The sequence below is a fragment of the Argiope bruennichi genome, chromosome 10 (genome assembly GCF_947563725.1).
Source record: "Argiope bruennichi chromosome 10, qqArgBrue1.1, whole genome shotgun sequence".
NCBI lineage: Eukaryota > Metazoa > Arthropoda > Arachnida > Araneae > Araneidae > Argiope > Argiope bruennichi.
In genome coordinates, this window is record NC_079160.1 from 126,316,636 (window position 1) to 126,339,692 (window position 23,057).

The window sequence follows — 23,057 nt, forward strand, 5'->3', positions numbered from 1 at the left end:
ATATTTGTTGCTTGAAATTTCCATGACAGGCTCCCTTTTCTTTTTGATGAAAATTATTTTCAGTTTTTTGCTTGCAAAAGCATTCATTCACATTTCTTACGATTGTTCGTTCTGAATCGTGTTGATCTTTTCTTATTAGCAGAGGCTTCAATGAATGAAAATAAATGTGAACTTTTGAGCTTATTTTTATCAAGCATGGCGCCTCAGTTCTTCCTCCTTCTTCTGCTGATATTCCAAATAAGACAATCTGGGAAATTCTGTTTTATTATCAGTACTTTCTATTCGTTACTTTATCTTGAGATATATGCCTCGGTTATATAAATTATATCGAAGCATTAATAAAATATTTATATTTTAAATATATATATGCAATGATATTTCTAAATCCAAATTAAATCCTAAGTAATTTTCTAAGTTTTATCTTAATTTAACCCATAAAAATTTAATTCTAAAATGTTCTCTTATTTCCTGATCCAATTCCACCTTTTTTATTTAATGAATGCAACAGAAGCTCTGTAAAAATGCGTGAGTCAGCGGTTCTCAAACTCCGAGAGGAGTGATAAAAATCTGACAAGCTAAAAACATTCTTTTAAAAGATTCCTATCATTCCCTTACCTAAATCGACACGTGTAAAGAAATCCCTATCAGAATCTCACAGTATATAATCATTGGGGATAAGTATTTCTGTCTCTTTTACGCTCTTCTTCTCTTGTAGAATTCTAGAATCTGAGCTTGTTTTAATTGTTTTGAATGCATTTTATAATGATTTTTATTTTGGCAGTGAAAATATGAGTTTATTTCTTCTTTAAAATATAGAAAATTACATTCTATAATTGTACTTTCTTCTTGACAATACACACAAAAGTGAAATTCCAAGGACTACACAAATCCTTATTTCTTAGATAGTAGATTTTTCCTTTAAATATGATAAAAAACTGTCGAAACGATTTAATTAATATTTTTCTATCCAAAGAAAATATTTTTCATGAAGCTGACTTTTATAGTGATCAACCCATTTAAGAATCGGAAGGAACCAAATCACAAAATAGGTTCAAATTCTGTATTATATTTTGCAATATGTATTACATGAAGAATAATTTTCATAATCATTATGTATATTTTATGCTATAAACATAAGTTGAGTCACTTAAATGCATTTTTAAAATAAATCTTTTTGTTCTGAAGCATTTGCTAAATTGGCAGTGGTTTGATGTCTGCTGCATTACCGACAATATATCGAAATAAAAGGAAAAACTGCCATTACGGTTTTAACACAAATATGGGTATTTGTATTAACCGTGCAACAGCGATAAATCGCCAAAAATACCAAACTGCTATGCTTATTCAAACCAGCGATTAATCGCGAAAATAAGTTATGCTAGTTTATTGAATATGTTTGTCAACAACATGCGATTTCGCTTAAAGTTTACGAATGGCTTACAGTTTATACATTAGTAATGAAATATATATTTTTCTTAAAAAGACTGATGATACTTCCCCTTTTACTTCAATTAATAATCAAAATATTCAAATGGGTAACAGGAAGATCTTAATTCCAATATTAATTAAGAAAAGCAGACGATCCATCACAATAAAATTGACAGAAATCAAACGACAAGTTCTTAATTTGTGTAATAAAACATTTGTTATTCTCTGAATTTAATCGAAGAAAGAATAATTGTAAATGATAATGAATGACTTCTAAAATGTTTAAAATGTAGACACTCAACTTTTAGTTCTTTCATTTATTCGTATTTGCTTAAAATTTCAAATTTTTTAAATAATATAAATATGCTTGTGTTCTATTTTTATAACATTCGTTATCTTATTTCCATTTATTTTGCTATAAGTATTGAAATATGCGATAGAATAAAATCATTATCTTCGATTCCTTTAACATAAAATACCTACCTGTTTTTATCTAAGGATTGAAAGGAGTTCGAAAACTATATTCAGATAAGAAATATATTTTTGCCATCCAACTTTTTAAAATAATTTTCTTCATTCTGTAAACGCATATTTAAATTGCGATTTACATTTAATTAAATAAAATTAATTCAAAAATTTTTCCAAATCCTTCACAAGTTTTGAATAACATGCCAAAAATTGTGCGTTCTGCAGTTTTTAGAAATCATTTGGGAGTCTAAGTTTACGAAAGCCTAAGAAATCTTACGATTCTTTGGTGTACTTCTTATTTTAATTAAAAATAAAGTTGCCCATTGAGAATGGTCTTGTTTATTATAATAATTTGTATAAAAGAATCCATTTCATTAAAAACAGTTTAAGGAAACTTTAAATTCCATGTGTGATAACTTTAGCATTTGGTATAAATGGTTTTTTTTTTTTTATGTTGAAAGAAATATTTTAGACACAAATACCTACAAATACTGAAACGTAAAATTGCCGAATGAAATTTTTGTCACAATTATTGAAATATTTAAATTTACATTTATATATATAAAAAAAGTCATTTCATCCCGAGCAGCGCTGAGCTAATTCGAAACGATCCACTGTTCCGAGCTAAAACTTCGATGAACTGAAGGAAGCTTGGAAATTTGACCGTAGCATCCTTTATCTATACTTACAAAGATAAAATGAACTTTACTTTATCGAAAACATATCCTTCATGGCTCTCTGAAAAACTTGAGAAAAAAAACACCCCTAAAAAATTTATTTTTTTACAGGAAATATACTTTTTAGAAACTTTACGGGAACACAAAATAATTTTAGAGTTCAAAGCGCACACATTTTTATTGCAAATTTCTATGGAATATACACATCCAAATATAATTTACTCGACGGAACAACACACACATTTTGGAAATGTTCTTCATTCCCCGATCGCTAAAATGGATAGAGATTTCCCAGTCTGTCCATGTAAGAGCCGTGATGGGATTCGTTCAGAGTGGACAGGGTCTTTAACATATCAGCTATGCTCTCCTCCGGTTCCAAGATGGCTCTGCTCCTGTCTCCCATGTCCGTCTTCACCCAGCCGGGGCACATCATGACGATCAAAACTCCTTTGTCCTTCACCTTAGCAGCTGCCACTCTCATGGCCATGTTGAGAGCCGCCTATATTGGCAAGAAGAAATGAAGTAAAAGATTGGTAAGGCGAAGGATTGCACTGGATGAATGCAATCAAACTTATTCTATTTAAGAGCATGTTTACAGATAGATTGATAAAAAAAAAGTAGGTGAAAATATATTATTGACTTCCCATGGTAATATACTAAAAAATAAATGATTTATCAATTTCCTCATTAAAATTGTTGGGAATACTGTCGATGTAACATTTCTGCGCATGTCTGCAGTCGCGATGTCAGATAAATTCCCAGCCAGGCTTGCGACAATTGTTATGTACGAACGATGCGAGATGTAAAGTGTGCGTGATCATTATGAAATTGAAACTAACATCAATTATTTGTTAATAGATTGTATATTTATGTGTTCCAGCAATAAAACCGTGAAAGAAACTGCTGAACCCTTGTCTGATTAAACTTAATTCATGTATTTTTTAGCTATAACTATAGAATTCAAAATGAAGAGAGAAGGCTAGGCCATTTTCGTTCTTATCTTAAAAATTATATATGTAAAATTTACCAAGATTTTCACAATTTCTTATTTTATTTTTCCTCTTAATTTTTTTAGTAAAATTGTATTCATAATCGTTGCAATGAAACTTGTATTTTTAAATGCGTCAAAACTTGTATTTTTAAACTTAAAATTGTATAAGACATGACTTTAAAATAATTTTTAAAGGATTAAAATAAAACCGAGATCTAAGTCTTCATTGTAAGTTTGGTAAACAGCAATAAATGTGAAAAAAAAAATTCTGGAAATATTATCTGTTTTAAAATTACAGGAGAAATATCACAGAACTGATCTCTATACTGTTACGAAGTAATATTTATTCACAAATTCAACTTAGATAACACTTACACTGAATCTTGAATTATTTAAAAATGCATATGGGGTAAATAGTGTTAAGGAAAAATTCCTGAAAACAAGATCCGGTTCAATAGCATGCGGCGAAACAGTCTAAGAGGCTCAATAACAAATGACTGCGCTTCATCTACATGAAAATACAGGGAACAAAACATAGTCTAAGCCCATAAAAAGAACGACACTTGCAGTAAGCAGTAGCACAAAACAGCAAATCAGTAATAAAAAACTGTAACAGCACACAGCATATAGGGAAAACTTGCAGGAGAAAGTCTTCATTAAACTATTCGCGCCTCTTGATCGTATGCTGTCTCCACTGTCTCAATTCTGACTGACTACAGCTCTGCTTCCCGTTTTTTTATTTTCATGACAGCGCAAAGAAATTCCAAGAAAGATCGTCTTAACTCGAGCTCTAATGCGTCTGTCGATAAGATTCTTGTAATATTCTAGAATTTTCGATTTTGTCATCAAACTCGCCACATCCGCTACTGAAGGGCCATTTTTTTTGTCTTGTCCGAGGATTGTTTTGACTTAGCATTCATTCACAATTCGTTACAGCTATTTGTAAAACTTTTTTTTTGTCAGGAGACTTACTGCATTGGGAAACAATATTGTGAACATAGCAATAGTAACAAAAGAAATGGTGTTTAATTTCTTATTGTGTGAAATGTGTGCTTTAATAATCTTTCACCACTCCTTGGCTTTATCCTTAGAAGTTTTTTTTAAGAAATGATTCATGATCATTCACAGTAATTTTGAAACATGAGAAAATCGTAATTCTATTTAAAAGACCAGAAAAAATATTTTGAATCATTTTATTACATATTATCGGATAATTTCTTGTTGAAAAATACGGTATTATATTATTTTAAAAAAGTATCAATAATCAATATTTTGTGATAGTTATTAACATATTTACCTCCTTGCTCTGCAATCTTTTGAATACCTCTACGATGCGTTTTCAATTTTCCTATAGCATAGCTAATTCATTTCCTGTTGCATAGAAGATGTGCTGATGGAAATTAGCACGCGCTGCACATTAAAAATCGCATGAAGAAAATTCTTTATCACTTGAATTCTGTCTAAGTTATGTTCTGTCTATCGAAAGAAGAATGTGTCATTGAAATATCCTTGGGTCATTTTGGAAATTTTCGTGTGAATGGGAGTTATAAGAATGCCGCTTTGTAGGAGAATCGATTAACCCTTGATAAGAAATTTATTACAACATGGACAAAATGGACCTTGCTATTGGTACGACTGCCCACATGGCATATTTTCCTTCGCCTTTGTACTTTCGGAGCTCCAATAATTGATTTTCAGATTTAGCAGGATTATTTGGGAATATTCCCTTTTACGTAGAGAGCATTTTTTGAATGAGCGAAATGAAAAATTTTGTTAGGCTCTTGCTTATGAAAAAAATAGATTGAACAACGCCAATTATATAATATCACAAAATGCGATTCATTATTTCCATGAAATAAACTCGGGCATGAAAAATATTACTTTTACGTACCAGTTACAGTATAAAAAGTTAATTGAAAACTATCAATGAATATTGTTACACGTTTGTAAATATTTTGTTTTTTTAGTTATATTTTTGCGTGAATGTTTCAGACGAATCAGATTTTATACGTTAGTGCCCACTAGCGAAGGATCGGTTTTTCCGTTTGCTGGTTGCCACTTGGCGAGCATTTTGGTGATCTTGGCGACATTCCATAAGATCTCGAAAGTTCGAGAATTGAACCTCTAGCATTAACATTTCGGGAGTTACAGGATTTTTCTGGAAATCAGTGGAATAATGCTTATGTCATATTTCGCCAAGGCAGGATATAAATAGGTCGTGTCATAGGGTAAGAGGAGAGATGAGTTCACTGAGAGAACTTTCGCTTGTGATCTAATCGTCTGAGACTTTCTGAAGTCTGTTATTCTGCTATTAGTTACTACTGAATTATGCTGTGATTGTAATATTTGGTTCGTGTAAAGTCTTGAATTGACTGGAATTTTCTGGAATAAATATTTTAGACTTTTAAAAGACTGTTTTTTCATCGACTAACAAATTGAAAGAACCCGAATTCATAACAATGTCATAAATTCCCCCACGTTTTTGAGATAGCTTTCATTTGGACAATAACTCAGGCAAGTCATGTGGCGTGAGAATAAATCATATGAGAGCCAACACAAGTTTAAATCACCCATTTGCTATTCAGACCTTGCTGATTTTGTAGGATGGAACGGCCAGGTCTTCTGTGAACACGACTCCAGCATTGGTGATGCTTCCGGCCATCGAAGTCATGTTGAGCACAGCTGCTCTGGACGCGCTCATGGCGCCTCCTTCTCCCTTCAGTTGGGCTGCTTTCTCTAAGCTGGGTAGCATTGCCTGAAACGCAGAGTGTTGAGTAAGAAAATAATTTTGGTAAACAAGTAATTCAATTGAAGTATATTGACAATTTGGGGAATATTAATCTAAGGTCACGAGTGTACAAGGTTTCCACACTAATCGTGGTTCCATGCTTAATTTCTAAATTGTTATATATATTTATTTTAATCCCTAATTATGATATTAATTATATCATAATTAGGATTGCGTATAGTTGTAGTTGACTCCCACTATTGCGACATGTTAGAAAAATAATTTTATTTGTCTTTAAATTAAAGAAATTAAACAGTTGATTTTGACTACAAGCTGCACCGAGACGAGTGCTCGAGCGTTCTGAAGAAAAAGGAGGGATAACTTTTTAGAAGCATCGCGCGTGTCAATACCCGGATGATGGACAGCGCCCCAGTTACGTCACACCTAGCCTCGACGGAGGCTGTAGTTTACAGATTCCTATTGATCCATGATTCATGACTGGCATTCACTGCACATTAATTGTAAGAGATTTTTAATGATGTGCCGCAGAAAATATTACAAACTCTTAATTTTTATACACTTTTCTATTCTACTAGTAATGATAGAATGTGTGTGTGTTTGTCGCTCTGTAGGTCAGACCGAGAACCACCAAACTTAGAATGTGCTTTAGACTGAGGGAGTGTGTACTCGGAGCGATTTTCCTAAAGAATGTAATAATAATTTTAATTAAAAATTTTTAATTTTTAAAAATTTGTTAAAATTTTTTAAGATTTTGTCGTTTTTCTTAAAAAACTCTCGAAAATATTATTGGACAAAATTGATTTTTACATCATTTAAAAATGGTTTTTTTTTGAAGCCAATTTTATTGACATGCAGTGTTTTTTTTATAAAAAAGAAATAATTTTTTCCTTATTTTTCAAATATACAATTAAATGGTGCAGTGAAATTGAAACTCTTTTTATTATTTCATCAATTATTTAATAGTGTGATTTTCTTTCTTTCTTGAAACCTAAAAGAAAAACAATTCTATTTAATATTCGTAGAAAGAGCAAAAATGAATGATAATTAATACTGATTTGGACAAAGAACCCAAAACAAATTTATAATCAATTTAATTGGATAGCTATTGTATTTGTAGCGCGCAAAATACTACAGTTTCTGAAAATATCAAAGATATCATTATAAACATTGATTTAAGTATGAAAAAATAAACAGAAATATCAAGAATCCGGCAAGAATAAAGACTTCGTCATGGGTCATCCCCAGGTGGTGGTATATAATGAGATTTTTTTTCAGTGAGATGTTCAACTTACAACTATTTTCCTCATGACCGAAAACTTTGTAAAGCTGTAGGTCTCAAAAAATTAGTAAACAAACAAACAAAAAAAATCAATATATTCATATAAAAGTTGACATTCACCTTTCAATTCCATGAAAAGGTTAGAGAAACATCCATAAAAGCAAGATAAGTATTAAAACCTGCAAGGGAATACAAACATGCCCATATTACAGAAATAAAAAAAAAATGCAACATATATCTGGGACAAAAATACGAACCATTTTAATTTTAATGGCATCAAAAATTATTTAACATAAAATTTAATTAAATCCAAAATAATTAATCTTGTAAAAGATTTTAGATCCTTAAAATTATTTGTCTATATTGATTTTTTTTATGTTTACTAATTTTCTGTGACTTTTATTTCCATGGGATTTTTGGGTCTCAAGAGAGACATTGTTAGACTTAAGATTGACTTTTCATAGAAAAAAAATCTCATTTCAAATTCCTACCTGGAAGTGAACCTAGTCGAAGCCTCCAGGTCAGATGCGTGATATTTCTGTTTCTTTTTTTATATATAAATCGATGCTTGTATTGTTCAAGTATAGTTTACATGAAGAATAAAAAAGCGAAGTTACATTTCGATGCAAATTAAAAAACATGAATTAATAAACAGTTTTAGGTATATAAATGAAGTCACGTTTGAATACAGGCAAGATAGATTGGATGGTAGGGCATTGGATTCACATCCCTTGCGTTGTGAGTTCGAACCCCATCAGGCGAAGACTCTCCGTGTACATGGTGGCTGGTGTACGTATACATCTGTAGTAGCCACAAAGTCCTCCGAGTCGAGACAATACCACTGGGGATACTGGATCAGAGGTTATAGCTCTCTGATGCAGGTCTAAATTACGACCTGTGGATGAAATGTATGAATGAAGTCCGCCCAGTGAAAAGGACTGTGATGCAAGAATAGCTAAGGCGTTCTTTTGGTCCTAGATGGCGCTACTGACACAAGAGACGCTAAAACTCGGCTTGAAATCGTTAACTTTGTCAGAGGGCTTTTCTATGACAAGTGCCATAAACTACAATGTTCTATTACTTTCTTAGTAATGCAGAAAGATATTAGCCATAGCTATTGATGAAACCGTTCTCATTGGCATTGACCTGGCACTTTTAGAATTCTGCATAAACTAACCACCTTTCTTTGTTTTAATCAATTAATGGCAACTCCTAGGGAACGCTGCAAAATTATTGATGGATCTTACTCGCGATGGTCCATAAAATGGTCTAAATGGAACAAAATTGTAATATTTAAAGCATCTTATCTCGGTTAATTTTAGACGCTAACAAATGAGACGTTTTGTTGCTCAAACTGTTAGAGTGTCAAAAGTATTTTATAAAACATGGTAAATAAAACTGTATTATTCTACAAAAATGTGAATATAATTTCTTCAACAGTATAGTTACTGATTCAAATAGCAATTGATTATGTCATATAAAGCATTTTTCAATTGGAAGTACACATCTATCTCTAATGATTTAAAAGTCAGCTGTTGGAACCATGAATAGAATGGACACTTTGTTTCCCTTTTGTCGCAAAAAGTTTAAATAAAATAATTAATTCTTTAAAAAAATTTTCACGAAATAATCATTTTTCAAAAATATTCTGTTAAAAAATTATGCAGTTTCCTGCCTTGTGATAAAAATTAGAACTATAAAAAAAGAAAAAGAAAAAAAAAGAACTAATCGTAGTGAAATAACTTGTTTGTGCATCAAAATTTTTCTTCTTAATTTCAAAATGAATTCTTTTATATATATCGTTTCCTATTTAAAACAGGGTATAGATACATTATTACTCATAATTATGGATTTGCTTGTTTTTGGAAACAAAAGTTGATAGAATTCCATAAACTATTTGAAAAGAGCATTTAAGGAGTATTTACAATTATGTACTTGGTTTTAAATATTTTTAAAATTTAGAAGAGAATAATTGATAAGTCCTTGAAAAAATAATTGGAATGCTGATGATTGACTTTCAAAAAATACAGGGAAATGTTGGTAGCTATTTCTGATATAATTGGGGGAAGAAAAGCTCTAAGCAAATGGTAATAAGCCCATTGAGGGTTGCAGCACCACCCGAAATTATTTTTTAAAGTTGCATTTTCTTCGCTCTCTTTCCTTTTTGAAAATCTAATTTGCTTACATTTCCGAGAATTCGATGATCAAACTAAAATAATAATATAAAACAATAAAATGTAAAAATAAGACCGAAAAAGAATCCACAAGCAAGATAAACGCAGGTCAGGGTTGATCAGCTACCAGCCTATGAAGGCAACCAAACAGGACAGAAAACCTAAAACAGTCCTTTTGGTTTTATAACTTAGAACTCTAGAATTGCAATCACAGCAGATCCGATTCGGTGTGCGGCTAAACTGAAAAGCCACAAGTCTGCTCGGCGAAGTCGCAAATTCCTTCTGTGTGACGAAACACTCTGATGAAATGAGGTTATTCCGAAGTGAAATTATGTTCTTCTACCGTGGATTCTCAAGGTCAAATCTTCTCATTGGAAGCCGAAGTTAAAGCATTACTTTTCTTCTATCTTAAAATTCAGTATTTTTTTTTCCACCTGCGACTAAAGAGGGATGATCATCCAGCATTCCCAGCTCTAATCTCTTCATATCTCACCTCATGCTGTCGTTTGACCAAGTCTGAATTTCTATTCGCATTTCTGCATGGTTTTTCCCGTTAAGATTCCATTCAGGCAGAGTGAAAGAGAAGCCGTGCTGAAACTCGATAAAATAATCTAAGTTCAGTGAGTCTCAAGGCGAATGGCTTATCCTATTTGAGTCATGGAAAAGCAAAGAGAAGAGCGGGGGAAATGAATCAATGGTTACAATGCTACTGACTTGCAAGAGAGGTGAATAATGAAGGAGATGAGCATTCTAGTTGGGGGGTTGGAATGTTGCGAAATGGATGAAGAAGTGGTAGGGCGAAAGGTGAATACATGTGTAACATTTCCCTTTTTCCTCACACGGTAATTGGCATTCGGGCCAGTGTAGCGTCACCCGTTTTCCCACACACAGTTAAGTGCATACGGACTGCCAAATGGGAATCCTTTTCACTAGTAAAGTTATAGTGTCTGGTCATTTGTTATATCCAGGTGAGGGGACGTCAAGAAATCCAGATGCTAAACGTTTTTCCCTTATGAAGAGACTCGTCAAGCCATCAAGAAATGATCAGTCATTAGCAACCGTTGTCATTAAATATCGAACCCAGGTGGACTTCAGCCGGTGTTAGCTGTGAATTGTTAGCTCGAACACATATAATTAATATGTGTTCGGGAAGGGGTCAGCTTCAAAGATATATCCTTGACAGATACTTCCACGATCGACTAGAGATCACTGAGAAAGCATTTCTGAGCAGCTATTGGGTAATAAAAAACTCTTCACCAATGAGAAAAAAAGGCGAAGATCTATCGGAAATATAATGCAGTATTTTTGGTTTTGTTTGAAGTCAGAGATGAGAGTAATGAGAGGTTTCGAATAAGAATTCGGAGAGACGTCGGTGTCCGGAGAAGTTGTTCCTGATTTGTTGAGAAGCTCCTTGGGATTCGGGTTTCTGTGTTGGGATCCACCCGATAAAGATCAGTGGATTTCTGGAGTAGCTCCTGAAGTAACCATTTAGAGCTAACAGCCTGTTAGCATTTTTTTTCGGTGACTTATTCTCCGATTTCATTGAGAAGCTATTTCTTGATTGAACTGTTATTTCATATTTGTAAATTATATTAACCTAGATCAAAAGAAGTTTTTTTTGTACATATATAAGGCTGCAAATAAAAGAATTGTTTCGTTTCGCTACTAGCTTAGGGGAAAGTTTGAATTTGAGAAAGAGTGCATTGATCAAAATTAATTCTTCTTTAGTTTCAGCGTGTTTGGACAGTTTAATGATTGTATGAGGCTGGAGAATTTTTAAAGCACTCATTTAATTTCTCTCAGAGAGCCGAAGGATCCTTTAATACATTCCTTTAAGTTCTTTTAAATTTTGTTGGATGCTTCACTGGTTTTCAGTCCTTCGGATCTTGGTTCTATTAGAATATTCGAAGCAGTTACCAGAGCGCCAAGTTTTTTTTTTTTTTTTAATATGTTTTAGTCATCGTAGTCTTGGAAAGGACTCACTCGTTGCCATGTGGCAAATTCCCTTGCAATGAATGCGTATTGGTTTTACTATTTCCAATGGAGATGTTCTTTATGGAATGTTCTTCATTGCATTTTACGCATCTGTGCTTCATTCAACAGTTTCTGGTTGAAAGGTGGTATCCAGAGCAGTTGTTAACAGGTTGTTGCTGTTGTTCTTTTCATGTATATTTGAATTCTAATTTTGAGATGTATGAGGTGTAATATTGAAATATTGAATTTTTGAAGTTTTAGATATTCTTGAAGCTTGGTTTTCTTGGTTCTTATTAAGAAAAGGGGTAGAAAGATTTTTCCTTTAAAGTTTCGCATTTGTGAAAATTTTTCAATTTAAAGCTATTCTTTTTAATTTTTTTCTATTTTCGAGCTAGCAGGCAGTACTTTTAACAATTTTTAAGTATCTTTCTTCCAGAGCTTCATTAAGGATAAATTGCTGTTTTCTAGCCTCCAGGACTCGATGATTTTTTTTTCTTTTTCTTCATTTGATTTGGATTTGATGTTAATAAGTCCAAAAAAAGAAATTTATTTTCCGTTTCGAGAGATTTTCTCGGTATTTCTGGGAGAATTAGGTTATAGTGTGAGCTTGGTTTCATATTAATAGATGCGAGAGTTAGGTACGTTGCTAGAGTTGTCTTCGGTTAGTTCGTTCAATTTATTTTCTGGGTTGATTTAAAAGTTTTTTTCAAGGTTTTGTTTCTTGGCTGTTTTCTTGGGAACGACTGTTTGGAATTTTTCTTTCATCTTGTGATGTTTACAATTAGAGATTAAACAGGACTCGAAAAATTTAAATTCTTTTATAGCGTTCGAAATTAGCTTTTCTTCTTTGTTAATTTTAATAATTTGTTCGTCAACAATTTCATCTGTTTTTTTTCTCTCTCTATCCATGCTTTTCTGTCTTCTACTGTCGTTGAAAGTAGTTGAATTTCGTTTTAGAGTTTCAGAATTTTTTTGCATTTCTTTTTCAGTTGAGAATTATTTTCTTGTTTTAGATGTCTTGAAATTGTTCGTATTGGTTTGCATTGGGATGAAGTCTTCTCTTGAGTTAAAACTCTGGATTTAATCTATATCAGATGTCATTGAAAGGCTGTCAAACGTTATTTGATTCTGCATCAGTTTGTAAGCCTGTGAGTTTAGCTCATTCTCTGCAAGCTAGATTTCCAAAAATATCTCCATTGGACACGTAAAAAGGAGATTATCAAAATGCTCTCTCACAACAAAGACTCAGAACGTAAATTTTTTTTAAAAAATTAAAAGTAAAATAATGTAATAAAATGGGTTCGCGGCAAACAGAACCTTTTTTTATTCTCATCCAAGCTTGCCCTCATTCTTCCTTTCGATTCTTGCTTTTTAGACAGAAATACATCTGGCTAATAGAAAATTTATTATCTTTTAATACTGTTAAAAAAATATGAGTTCACAATATTTTAAAATATTATTTGGATGAAGATTTTATAAGAAGGTATCCATTATTATTAAACATTATTTATAGAAACGATGAAAGTTGCATATTATTTACATTTTATTTGATATTTCTTTTTAGATGTGAATTGTCGAGTTGATTGGACGAAGATGGAAGTGTTTGAGGGGGAGGAAACTTAACCTAAGGGAGGGGAGGAACCCTAAATTATCACTTCAACATGCATATAATTTTGCATCGACAAAACCCAAAGGGGTTCATGTCATTCTCTGATTATTTAATAAGAAATGCAGCAAACTGCATATTTGTTTTTGAAGTTAAGAATTTTAGAATACCTGCAAGTAAAATAGCTCTTTATTTTAAACCACAATCACTTGACAAATATTTTTGCACTTCTGCTCATTTCTGAGCTTGCAAGGCACCACTGGGAATCCGTTGTCGTAAAATATGTATAAAAATTTATTAAATATAATTAAAATGATTAGAAAAAATTAAAATTTGGTAAAACTTCTTTATGACAAATTATTTGACATAATTGAAAATTCAATTTTTTAAGTATTAAAATTATATATAAACACTTTTTGTGCTGGAATATTTCGGAAACTATGGTAGCAAATAAGTTAAAATTCAGTTGCATTTTTAAAATTAAAATTCTTATCAATTTCCACCAAACATATTTGTGCTAAATTTTTCAGCTCTATGTCAGAGTCTGGCAAGTCGAGCGCTGACGCAGGCAGACATCTATTTTCATTTATTATTAGTAAACATTACTTTTATAGAAGAACTTGCTAATTATTTAGCGAGAACTTTTCCAAATCATGTAGCTTCAGATTCGGCCAATGACAGCCGATTGCTTTCCCAAAACATAGTTGAATAAATAAAGCATCTTCGTTAAATATCCCAATTATTTATCGAAGAAAACTTCCAAGTCCTCCTGATTACGGGTTAATGGGGTCAATTCACGGTCACGTGTCAGGTACCGAACAAACCACTTCTGTTCAATTTTCCACCGTTCTGCGCATGTCGTGATGTCTGCCGATAACGTTGACGAAAACATTGTTTAGTAAATATTACGCTAGCCGATCAATTATTAAAAACTTTTTTTTTTTTTTAAGATATTATTTTGAATTATTTTTTCCAAATTTTCTTAGTTATATAATTTTATTTCTTATATTAAAATTTTAATTAGTATTTTCAATGGAGTTATTATTTTTGTCTAATTAATTAACATCGCTTTTTAATTCGTTTGGTGCCGCTTTATTGTTTCCTTTCCCATATCCTCCCCTTTTTTTTTTTTATCCGAAGGATACATTTTGACAAATGACTATGGCAGTGTTTTTGAAAAATTACATATGTTCTTTTTTACATATTATTTAAATAGTATTGAATGTTGAATCTTATGAATATAGTTCCCCCAGTTAGTTCTTTTTAAAATAGTTATTACTTTTAGATAAGTTAATATTTTAAAGCTTATTAATAAAATTATTGTATTTTATTTCTTATGTAATTACTTTTATAAATATTGAGACTTGGATGTTTTCAGTTTGCTCAGAGAAAAGAACATGAAATTCAAATTAGTATATATTGAATAAATTATGTTTACGATTTCAAATTATGAAATATAAAAGGTATGGATACCTTTTTTTAAATCTATGCAACTTATGAATCAGTTATTTCATTTTAATTTGTATAAATCATTAAAGGGAAACAGACAAAATCACGCTTTCATGATTTTTACTTACACATTACAAATATATATAGAGAGGGAGAGAGAGATAAAATATATGTGATAAATATTTGAAAAAATATGATCAAATGTATGTTTCAATGTACTCACTAATTCAAAAAACTAAAAAAAAAAACTATTTACTATTTATCAACATTTATTTTTCTAGACACTTAGAAATAATATAAACAAAGTATGAGAAGAATGTCAATGTAAATGATGAAATCAATTTTTTCAACAGAAACATCCTAGATACTAAAGAACAGTTTTTTTTATCACTAATAAAAATATAATTTTAAAGCAGAACATTTATGAAATTATTTTAAATGCTAAAGTTACATTGATAAAAATAACATTGAATGAATATCATAAAATAAAACAAAAACATACAATACAGTAAATTTAATAAACAAGAATAAGGTCATGATATATATAAGTAACCAATCTAAAGTAAGCAATAGTTTGAAAACGAAACTAAAATGAAAACGAAACAAAACAGTTTCGAAATCACAACTAAAAGTTATTTCCTATTCAAACTAAAACCAAAAAAGGAACAGGAAAAAAACTTCATAGTATTTAGAGAGCACAACTTCTAAAACACAGATGAATTGATACAAAAGTATTAAAATCAAATTAAAAGGAAAATAAAAAAACCAAATAAAAATTAAACCAAATAAAAAAATATAAAAAAGAATCCGGCGTGAAGACTTTTTCAAAGGTCCCCCTCAGGCAGGGATTCAAAGAAAGGGATTTTTTCTGTGAAGGAAATGCAGACAATAGTCTAATAATGATTCCTCGTGACACGAAAATCCCTTGAAATTAGGCCCAAGAAATATACCATTTTAACAGAAAGGAAAATACAAAACAACAAATTAGAAGAAAATAACCACTATTAAGTAAAAATACAATAACAACAACAAAAAAAAACCATACCATAAAATAACACTAAAGAAAAAACGAAAAGGCAAAAACATACCATCAGCAGTCAAGGAAATTTTAAGAGTCGAAAGAAACACTTTTATGCTTTCGCAGAATTTTATAATTCAAAATTGATATGTTAAAAAAATAGAAAAAAAAAAGTGAAACATGCATGTAGCAATGAAATTGGGAATAAAAATTATATAATAAATGCTGGTATGGAAATTGATTTTCAATGAAAAGACGTTTATTTATTAAAACAGAAATCACTGAAGTGCACAGTGTTATAACAGGATATTATGATAACAGTCAATTTCAGTTTAAATACAATAAACTATTGACATTTCATTTTTAACAATAGAAAAGTTGTTTGATATAAATTCACTTTGAATCCATCCCAAATCTGCAAATGTAATTAGGAAACTAGTAATATTCACTTCCACTTAAGTTTAACATTATAGCAGTTGTTATTTTTGCAACAGGAGTTTGTTAACTTACATTAATTAAATTTAGATAAGATTTTGTAAAAAAATGCAATGTAATATTCATGTAAACATTTTAAAACCTTCTAAGCATATTCAAAATTATCAGAAATTTCATCAAATGTGAATAAAGTAAATTAGAAATGCACTCACGATTTTGTTTGATTGTTTTTGACGGCAAAGCGCTTACCGATTTCTTTTTCTTCGAAGAGTTTTTCTAACAAATTACTGGAACAGCTATATTTAATAAATGGACACACACTGAATGAATTCTTCAAAATGATCGGAGCATATCACCGACTTCGAAGGCTTGAAAAAATCTATACCAAAGCTATCAACCCAAGTGAGGATTGTTAAAAGGAAAATAAGAAAACATTTTATCATGACAGTCACTCTTGTGTTTCGTATTAAAGCAGGCATCCATCAGCACACCAGTATTTCCTCTGTTAACACATAATAAGAGGAAAGAAAATGACTGAAAAAAAATAACTTCAAATTAAACAAAAAATCCGCTTCATACTTGGCGGAGAACGTTAATGGCAGAATGATCGACGAAAGCGGTGCGAATGAACTTAAATGCCATGCGCAAGAAGTACATGACATGTGACTTTCATGTCACATGAATTGACCCCATTGCTCTTAAATGCTAAATTATCAGTAAATAAATAATATTGAAAAAAAATTGATGCGTAAACTTCAAAAAGCTTTAATAAGTTTAGATAGATAGTTTTTTGTATAAGCCAAATCACTGGCCCCTGTAACGTTTCCCCTTTTTCCTCACATGGTAATTGGCCTTCCGGTCAGATGTAACGTTACCCGTTTTCCCACACATAATTAAGTGCCTACGAACCGTCAGATAAAGATCCTTTTTACTAACAGAGTCATTGTCAGTATCCAGGTGAATGGCCACAGATGTTGTAGAAATGATCAATCACCAGCAAGTGAGTGTCATGAAGTGTCGAACTCCGGTGAAATTCGGCTGGTGTTAGCTGTGGATTGATTATAATTAATATGTGTTTGGGAAAGGTTCGCAACAAAGATGGATCCTGAGAAGACATTCCCACGACCAACTGGAGACCATTAAGGAAACATTGCTGATTAGCCAATGGGTGAAAGGGAACTCATGTTCACCAATGAAAAAATCAAATGAGGAGATCTGACGAAAATAAAATGCGGTATTTTTGTTTGTGTAGGAGAAGCCAGAGGAGAGAAGAAAAAGAAGAGAGGAGAGCAGTGAGAGGCGTCGAAGGAGAAGTCGGAGAGACGTCGGTGTCCAAATTTGTTCCTGATTTTGTGAGAAGCTCCGTGTGGTTCGGGTTTCTGTATTAGAATACTCATGATAAAGATCGGTGGATTTCTGGAGTAACCGTTAACACGATAAATATCAGCGGATTTTGTATACACACGATAAAAATTTTAGCGGCTCCTGGAGTAGCCGCTTGAGCTAACACCCTGTTAGTGCCCTTTTGGTGTCTTTCTCCGATTTGATCTAGGAACCATTTCAGGATTAAACTTTCGACCGTTGTGTGAATTTTGTAAAAAATATTAACCTAGATGAGAACAAATTTTTTTTTGTGTGTGCATTGTATATAAGGTAGTAAATAAAAGAATTGTTTTATTACGCTATTCTCTTACTTGATCGGTCCTGGTCAAGACATTGCAGCCTATTATATATAAATATTAACATGCAATATTTATTAATAAAGTTAAATACTATTGATCAAAATTATTTTTTGAATATAATATATTAATATTCTATATTTAAAATGAGTGATTGGATTTCACGGAATCTAAAAATGGATGGAAGTGTGCAGGACGTCAATCTACTACAGTGCATCCGCTCTCCCTACGAGCTGCCCTTGACTGTAGAAAGCTGATAGAATATATCACTATATTCTTCCTACGTTCCTATTATTATATTTCCTCCATTTCTAACAGGTGATTTCATGACATGCTAAATGTTGCATGCGGTTTTGAAAACTAACATAATTTTTATTCTTACCTGCAGGACCAGGAGAGGGCCTTCTGTGTTGACTTTGAAATGAAACTCCAGGTTCTCTGGCGTGACATTGGGGAACATTTGCACTTGAGCTACTCCAGCATTGTTGATCAGTAAATTAAGACCTCGTTCCCCTACAGTATCCTCGATCAGTTTTTTAGCCACTTCTATTTCTTCTGGACGGGTAACATCTAAGCAAAAAAGACACTTTTATGGATGAATTTGCCTCATTTCGTAAATTGAGATGAAAATCTTTTAAAATTCGGACTCAAAAATGAAAGAAAACACTCTTTATTTTACAGTTCCATTAAAAAGAAAACTTTGCTGTTAGTTGAAAAAAAAAATGAATTTTTAAATTTTTACCCATTTTAATCAGAATAAGTTTGGATTTTTTAGAGGATTCTTCGATTTCTTTCAGATCCTAAAGGAAAAAAAAAAAACACCATATTAAAAAGTGTCGTAATAACAGAAGTTTAAATGTAAGTGTTGATCTACTTTTAACACTTTGTTTCAAGTTGTGGCATCATAAAAATAAAGAATCAATACTATATGTATAAAACATTCCTAACTATTAGGCAACAAATTGAAAAAAAAAAGCTTTTTATATCTACGGACGTCATCAAGCTACGAGCAAGTGAACTGCGTGCTATAATGTAAGTTTGTGAATTCTTAAATGCATTTCAAAAAGGATATCATCAGAGAAAATAATAATTACTTAGTACTATAAATGACCAAATACGTATTATTCTATTAATTAAAATATTCACAAAGAACAACTATTGCATACTGTCATTCTGAAAATCTCAAAATACAAGCATATATTGGATTTCTATGAATGCATTATGCAGCCATAAAATTTTGTGAAGCCTCCCTTGCGCAGAATCTGAAATGATACTAAGAGATGCACCTTTCCGATAAAGCAAAACAGCTCTGTCTAATTGTGTTTCAAATGACCGCTCGCAGAAGATCGTAGAACTGCACTATCTTTAAAGTCATGCCACTCTTAGATACATAAATTTCGTAAGTTTTAATCCATTTATTTTTCTTAATTACTTTTTTTCTAACCATTTTTATTAATTCTTTAATTTTACATCATTCGCAAAAGGATTGATTTTGATCTTTCTGTCTTTGAGAAATGGTAGTACATAATCAACTATGAAATGGATACAGCTATGCAATCGAAAATTAACTGTCACTTTATAGATAGCAAAAACTGCTTTTGACATTGTGTTTTATATGCATAGCTGAGCCATTTACAATCCGCTTCCAATATACTATTTATAAAGCAATAATTAATTTTGAAAAAATATGATATTGGAATTTTTTTTATAATACTTTGATAGGAAAAAAAACCCACGATATATTTCAAAATGTAACTTGGATTTTCTCTTCAATTGCATAATTAAGCTTAGCCATTGGTCGTTATAAAAATGATAGCGTTTTTTGGAATAGTTTATCAGAAACGTTTACAGATATACTTAAAGACAACAACATGTTGAAACTGGCGATTCTTTATAATGTTTGCAAACCTTGCATACTTGGAGAAAAGGGAGAGAAACTGTTATTTTTATGTGATTTTGATCGGCATCTCACATTGTAATCAAAATATATAAGAGATGCAAAAAAATCAACGGCAAATTCTTTTCAAAATTAAGTTGTTAAGACCTTTTTTTTACCCGAATATTTTCTAAGTGATTTCCTGGGCATGTCATACAATAATAAAATATTAAAAACATAAGTGGAAGCATGTTCTTTTCTTGAGAAAGTCGAGTATTGCTTGCCTTGCATAAGAAAGGTAAAAACCTAAAAAAAATTTATTTCCACCGAGTAGCTGCGTTCAAATAATTTTGAAATCTGCAACTAAGAAAGAATTGAGCCTTAGAGTGATTAGTTAGGTTATAAGAACGAAAGATGGTAGAATTTAGGAGACCAGCTTCTAGTGCAATAACTTTTAATGGTCAAATATTTCGTAATCGGATAGGTTTCCGAAATTTTTAGTTGAGTGCGCCAAATGACGTAAATAACTTCATATTCAAATTACTGCTCATTTCAGTATTCTGAGACGATCCCTTTTCAACGATTCTATCCCAATAAGGGGAGAGACGCGGAAGGATGAGCCCATTTCCGGAATTCTTCGTCATTCTTTAACCTTGATTTTGGCTCTATTAGATATTTTTTGTTCAATTTTTTTTCCACGTGTATGTGAATACCGTGTCGTTTTAACTCAGTCTGCGAGTAATCCCAGTTTATTTTATTGTTAAATGTAAACACCCCCTCTTTTCTTCTTTCCTCTCACCCCTGTTTTGACGAATTAAACCCATCCTTACGCATGAACAAAAGAGCGGGGGGTTTTAGAAATCCGTTATCAAACAATACATAACTACACCAATTCACACTGGCGTGTAATCATCTGAGACTTATTCCAAAATTTCAGATTTTTTTTTCTTACTTCAATACTTCTAAAAGATTTATTTCTAAAATTGGAAAAAAAAATTAACATCTCTGCATATCTTTTATAAAAAGGAACAAAAAAAAAAAAAAAAAAAAAAAAAAAAAACACAGAGAGATAACCACGGAAATATAAAAATGGTTTCAGTTTTTTTTTTTTTTTTTTTTTTTTCGATAAAGAATCGAGAGCCGAATGCTCATTCGGTTTTCGTGCTGATTATGTGACACTGCTTATCTTTCAGCAGAATGAGGCTGCTTTTTCTTGCTCTTCGAATTTTATCTCTTCAAAATTATTAGGATTAATGTGTGCTTTGGGAATATAAAAGCGTGTTAAGAAACTTTCAGATAACTTCAAACCTTTTACATTAATGTAATAAAAAATATTTTCAGAATTAAAAAAAAAACCTTTAAATTCATTTAAGAACTATTTGAAACATATAATATACTTTGTATGAAGCATAATGCAAAAAATTAAAACAGATAAATGAAAAAAAAAAAAAAAAAAAAAACCTCCTTCAACTGAATCTAAGTTACTGATTAGAATCTGTTCTGCTCACGAGTACCGGTGCTATCACGAGTGCGGAAGCTTTGGTACCATCTAAATGTCGTTTCATCAAGAAACGGAAGAAAGTTAAAATAACGATGAATGCACAATCGCAATAAAAATAAAACGATAGTATGGCTTTAAAAGAAAGGTTCTAAAATTGTCAAATTTATAGCACTATTCATTGAATGGCGTCAATTTTGTAGAGATAGATGAGATCTACACATTTTTTGACGGAACGTTTAATAACTGTTTATAAAAATAAATGTTTTCTTGAGATTTAATTATAACTCTCTCTGACATTTTAAAATTCTATCGTTTTTTGTTTCATTTGCAGATTATTATTAAAAAAGAAGTTAGTACATACTGTATTTGCCATTTTAATTGTATACAGAGAAAATGTTAATTTTTTTTTTGAAAAAATATTTAGTGTTCTATAACACAATTACAGTGCTGTTTTAATTAGAATTTTTAAATATATAACATTCGTGCTCAACATTTTCAATGAACATAACAATGAAAACGGATCGAACCTAAATTCATGTTAGCGCATAGTAATTAGATGAGAAAGGAATGAGTGTCTTAAAGTAGATTTCAAACTTAAAAACATCAAGAGAGGATATTCATTTATAGAATAAAACAATAATATTTTTATATCAGGATAATTTCGAACTGTTGTACATACATTTACTAATTTTTCTTCTGTATATATTTTTTTTTCTTCTACATAAGCGTAGAATTTCCTTTGAACTTACCTGCAAACTATCGGTATTCCTGTAAGTGGCAAAGATAAAAGAGGGCGGATCGCTCAATTGGCTCAATTGTCTCACGAATTCTAAACCGATGCCCCTGTTGGCACCTGTTACTAAGACGCTTTCGATTTTCATACCTAAAAATTACCCTCAAGATTTTCAGCCAAGCACTGTATAAGATGCTTCGATTCTTCGAAGTACGCTGAGGATTTAGTGAACTCGATCGAGTTCGCTATCACCGCCATGCGCAGAGATAGGTAAATATTACAATTTACGCACTCATTCGCGAAACGAGTGCTACCCTTTCGCAATAAGTTGTCTCGGAAATGGGCGGAAAAGAAGACGAATTCGTGTGTGCAAAATATGGGATATTTCCCGCTTTCAAATGCCATAGTTTGGTTTAATTAAAGACGAAGAGGATTTAGCGTTCTTAAGTAATGGTAGAGCGCACCTCGGAACTCGTAAAAAAGTATTCTTCCAAATTAATTCAAAAATATTAAGTCAAAATGAACTCCGTATTAGTACTTGCTCCCATTTCAATAAAATTACTGAAAGGCAAGACTGCTGAAATATTTTCACTCACAAGTACTCCTCATTTGAATAGTTTTAGGACCTCTTTCCGGTATTGCATTTGACATGTTCACTTAAACTGAATCAGTAAATAATTAATCATCATTGTCAGTTAAAATAAACGACACTTATTACGGATATTTGATAAATTTAAAGCAATACCTTATACATATGAATTTGAAAAATCGCGCTTATAGTATTTTGACATGTTTTTATCGTCTTGTTTTTTGACTACGCTAACAGATGGATCTCACCCCGCTGGTCTTCGCCGAATGATAATGATCTACTCAACACTTAAGAATTCAAAATTAGCAAGAATTTGTCCACGCACAATATTTTTAAAATATACCGTTAAAAATACGGGATGGCCATAAAATAGCACGAAGGACTGGAAGCCCCATTGTAAAAATGCAATGGGGGCCGCCCAGATAAATATA

General features: G+C 31.6%; 1 protein-coding gene across 1 annotated transcript; it reads right to left on the reverse strand.

Moving 5' to 3' along the window:
• Nucleotides 1-2,732: 2,732 nt before the first annotated feature.
• On the reverse strand, nt 2,733-22,293 carry LOC129988121 (C-factor-like). Its single transcript, XM_056096255.1, has 5 exons — nt 22,054-22,293; nt 18,670-18,727; nt 18,310-18,497; nt 6,152-6,319; nt 2,733-3,072 (listed from the first exon to the last, which is right to left on the reverse strand). The coding sequence occupies exons 1-5, from the start codon at nt 22,183-22,185 to the stop codon at nt 2,845-2,847; spliced, it is 774 nt and encodes a 257-aa protein (XP_055952230.1). The 5' UTR covers nt 22,186-22,293; the 3' UTR covers nt 2,733-2,844.
• Between the last annotated feature and the right edge of the window lie 764 nt (nt 22,294-23,057).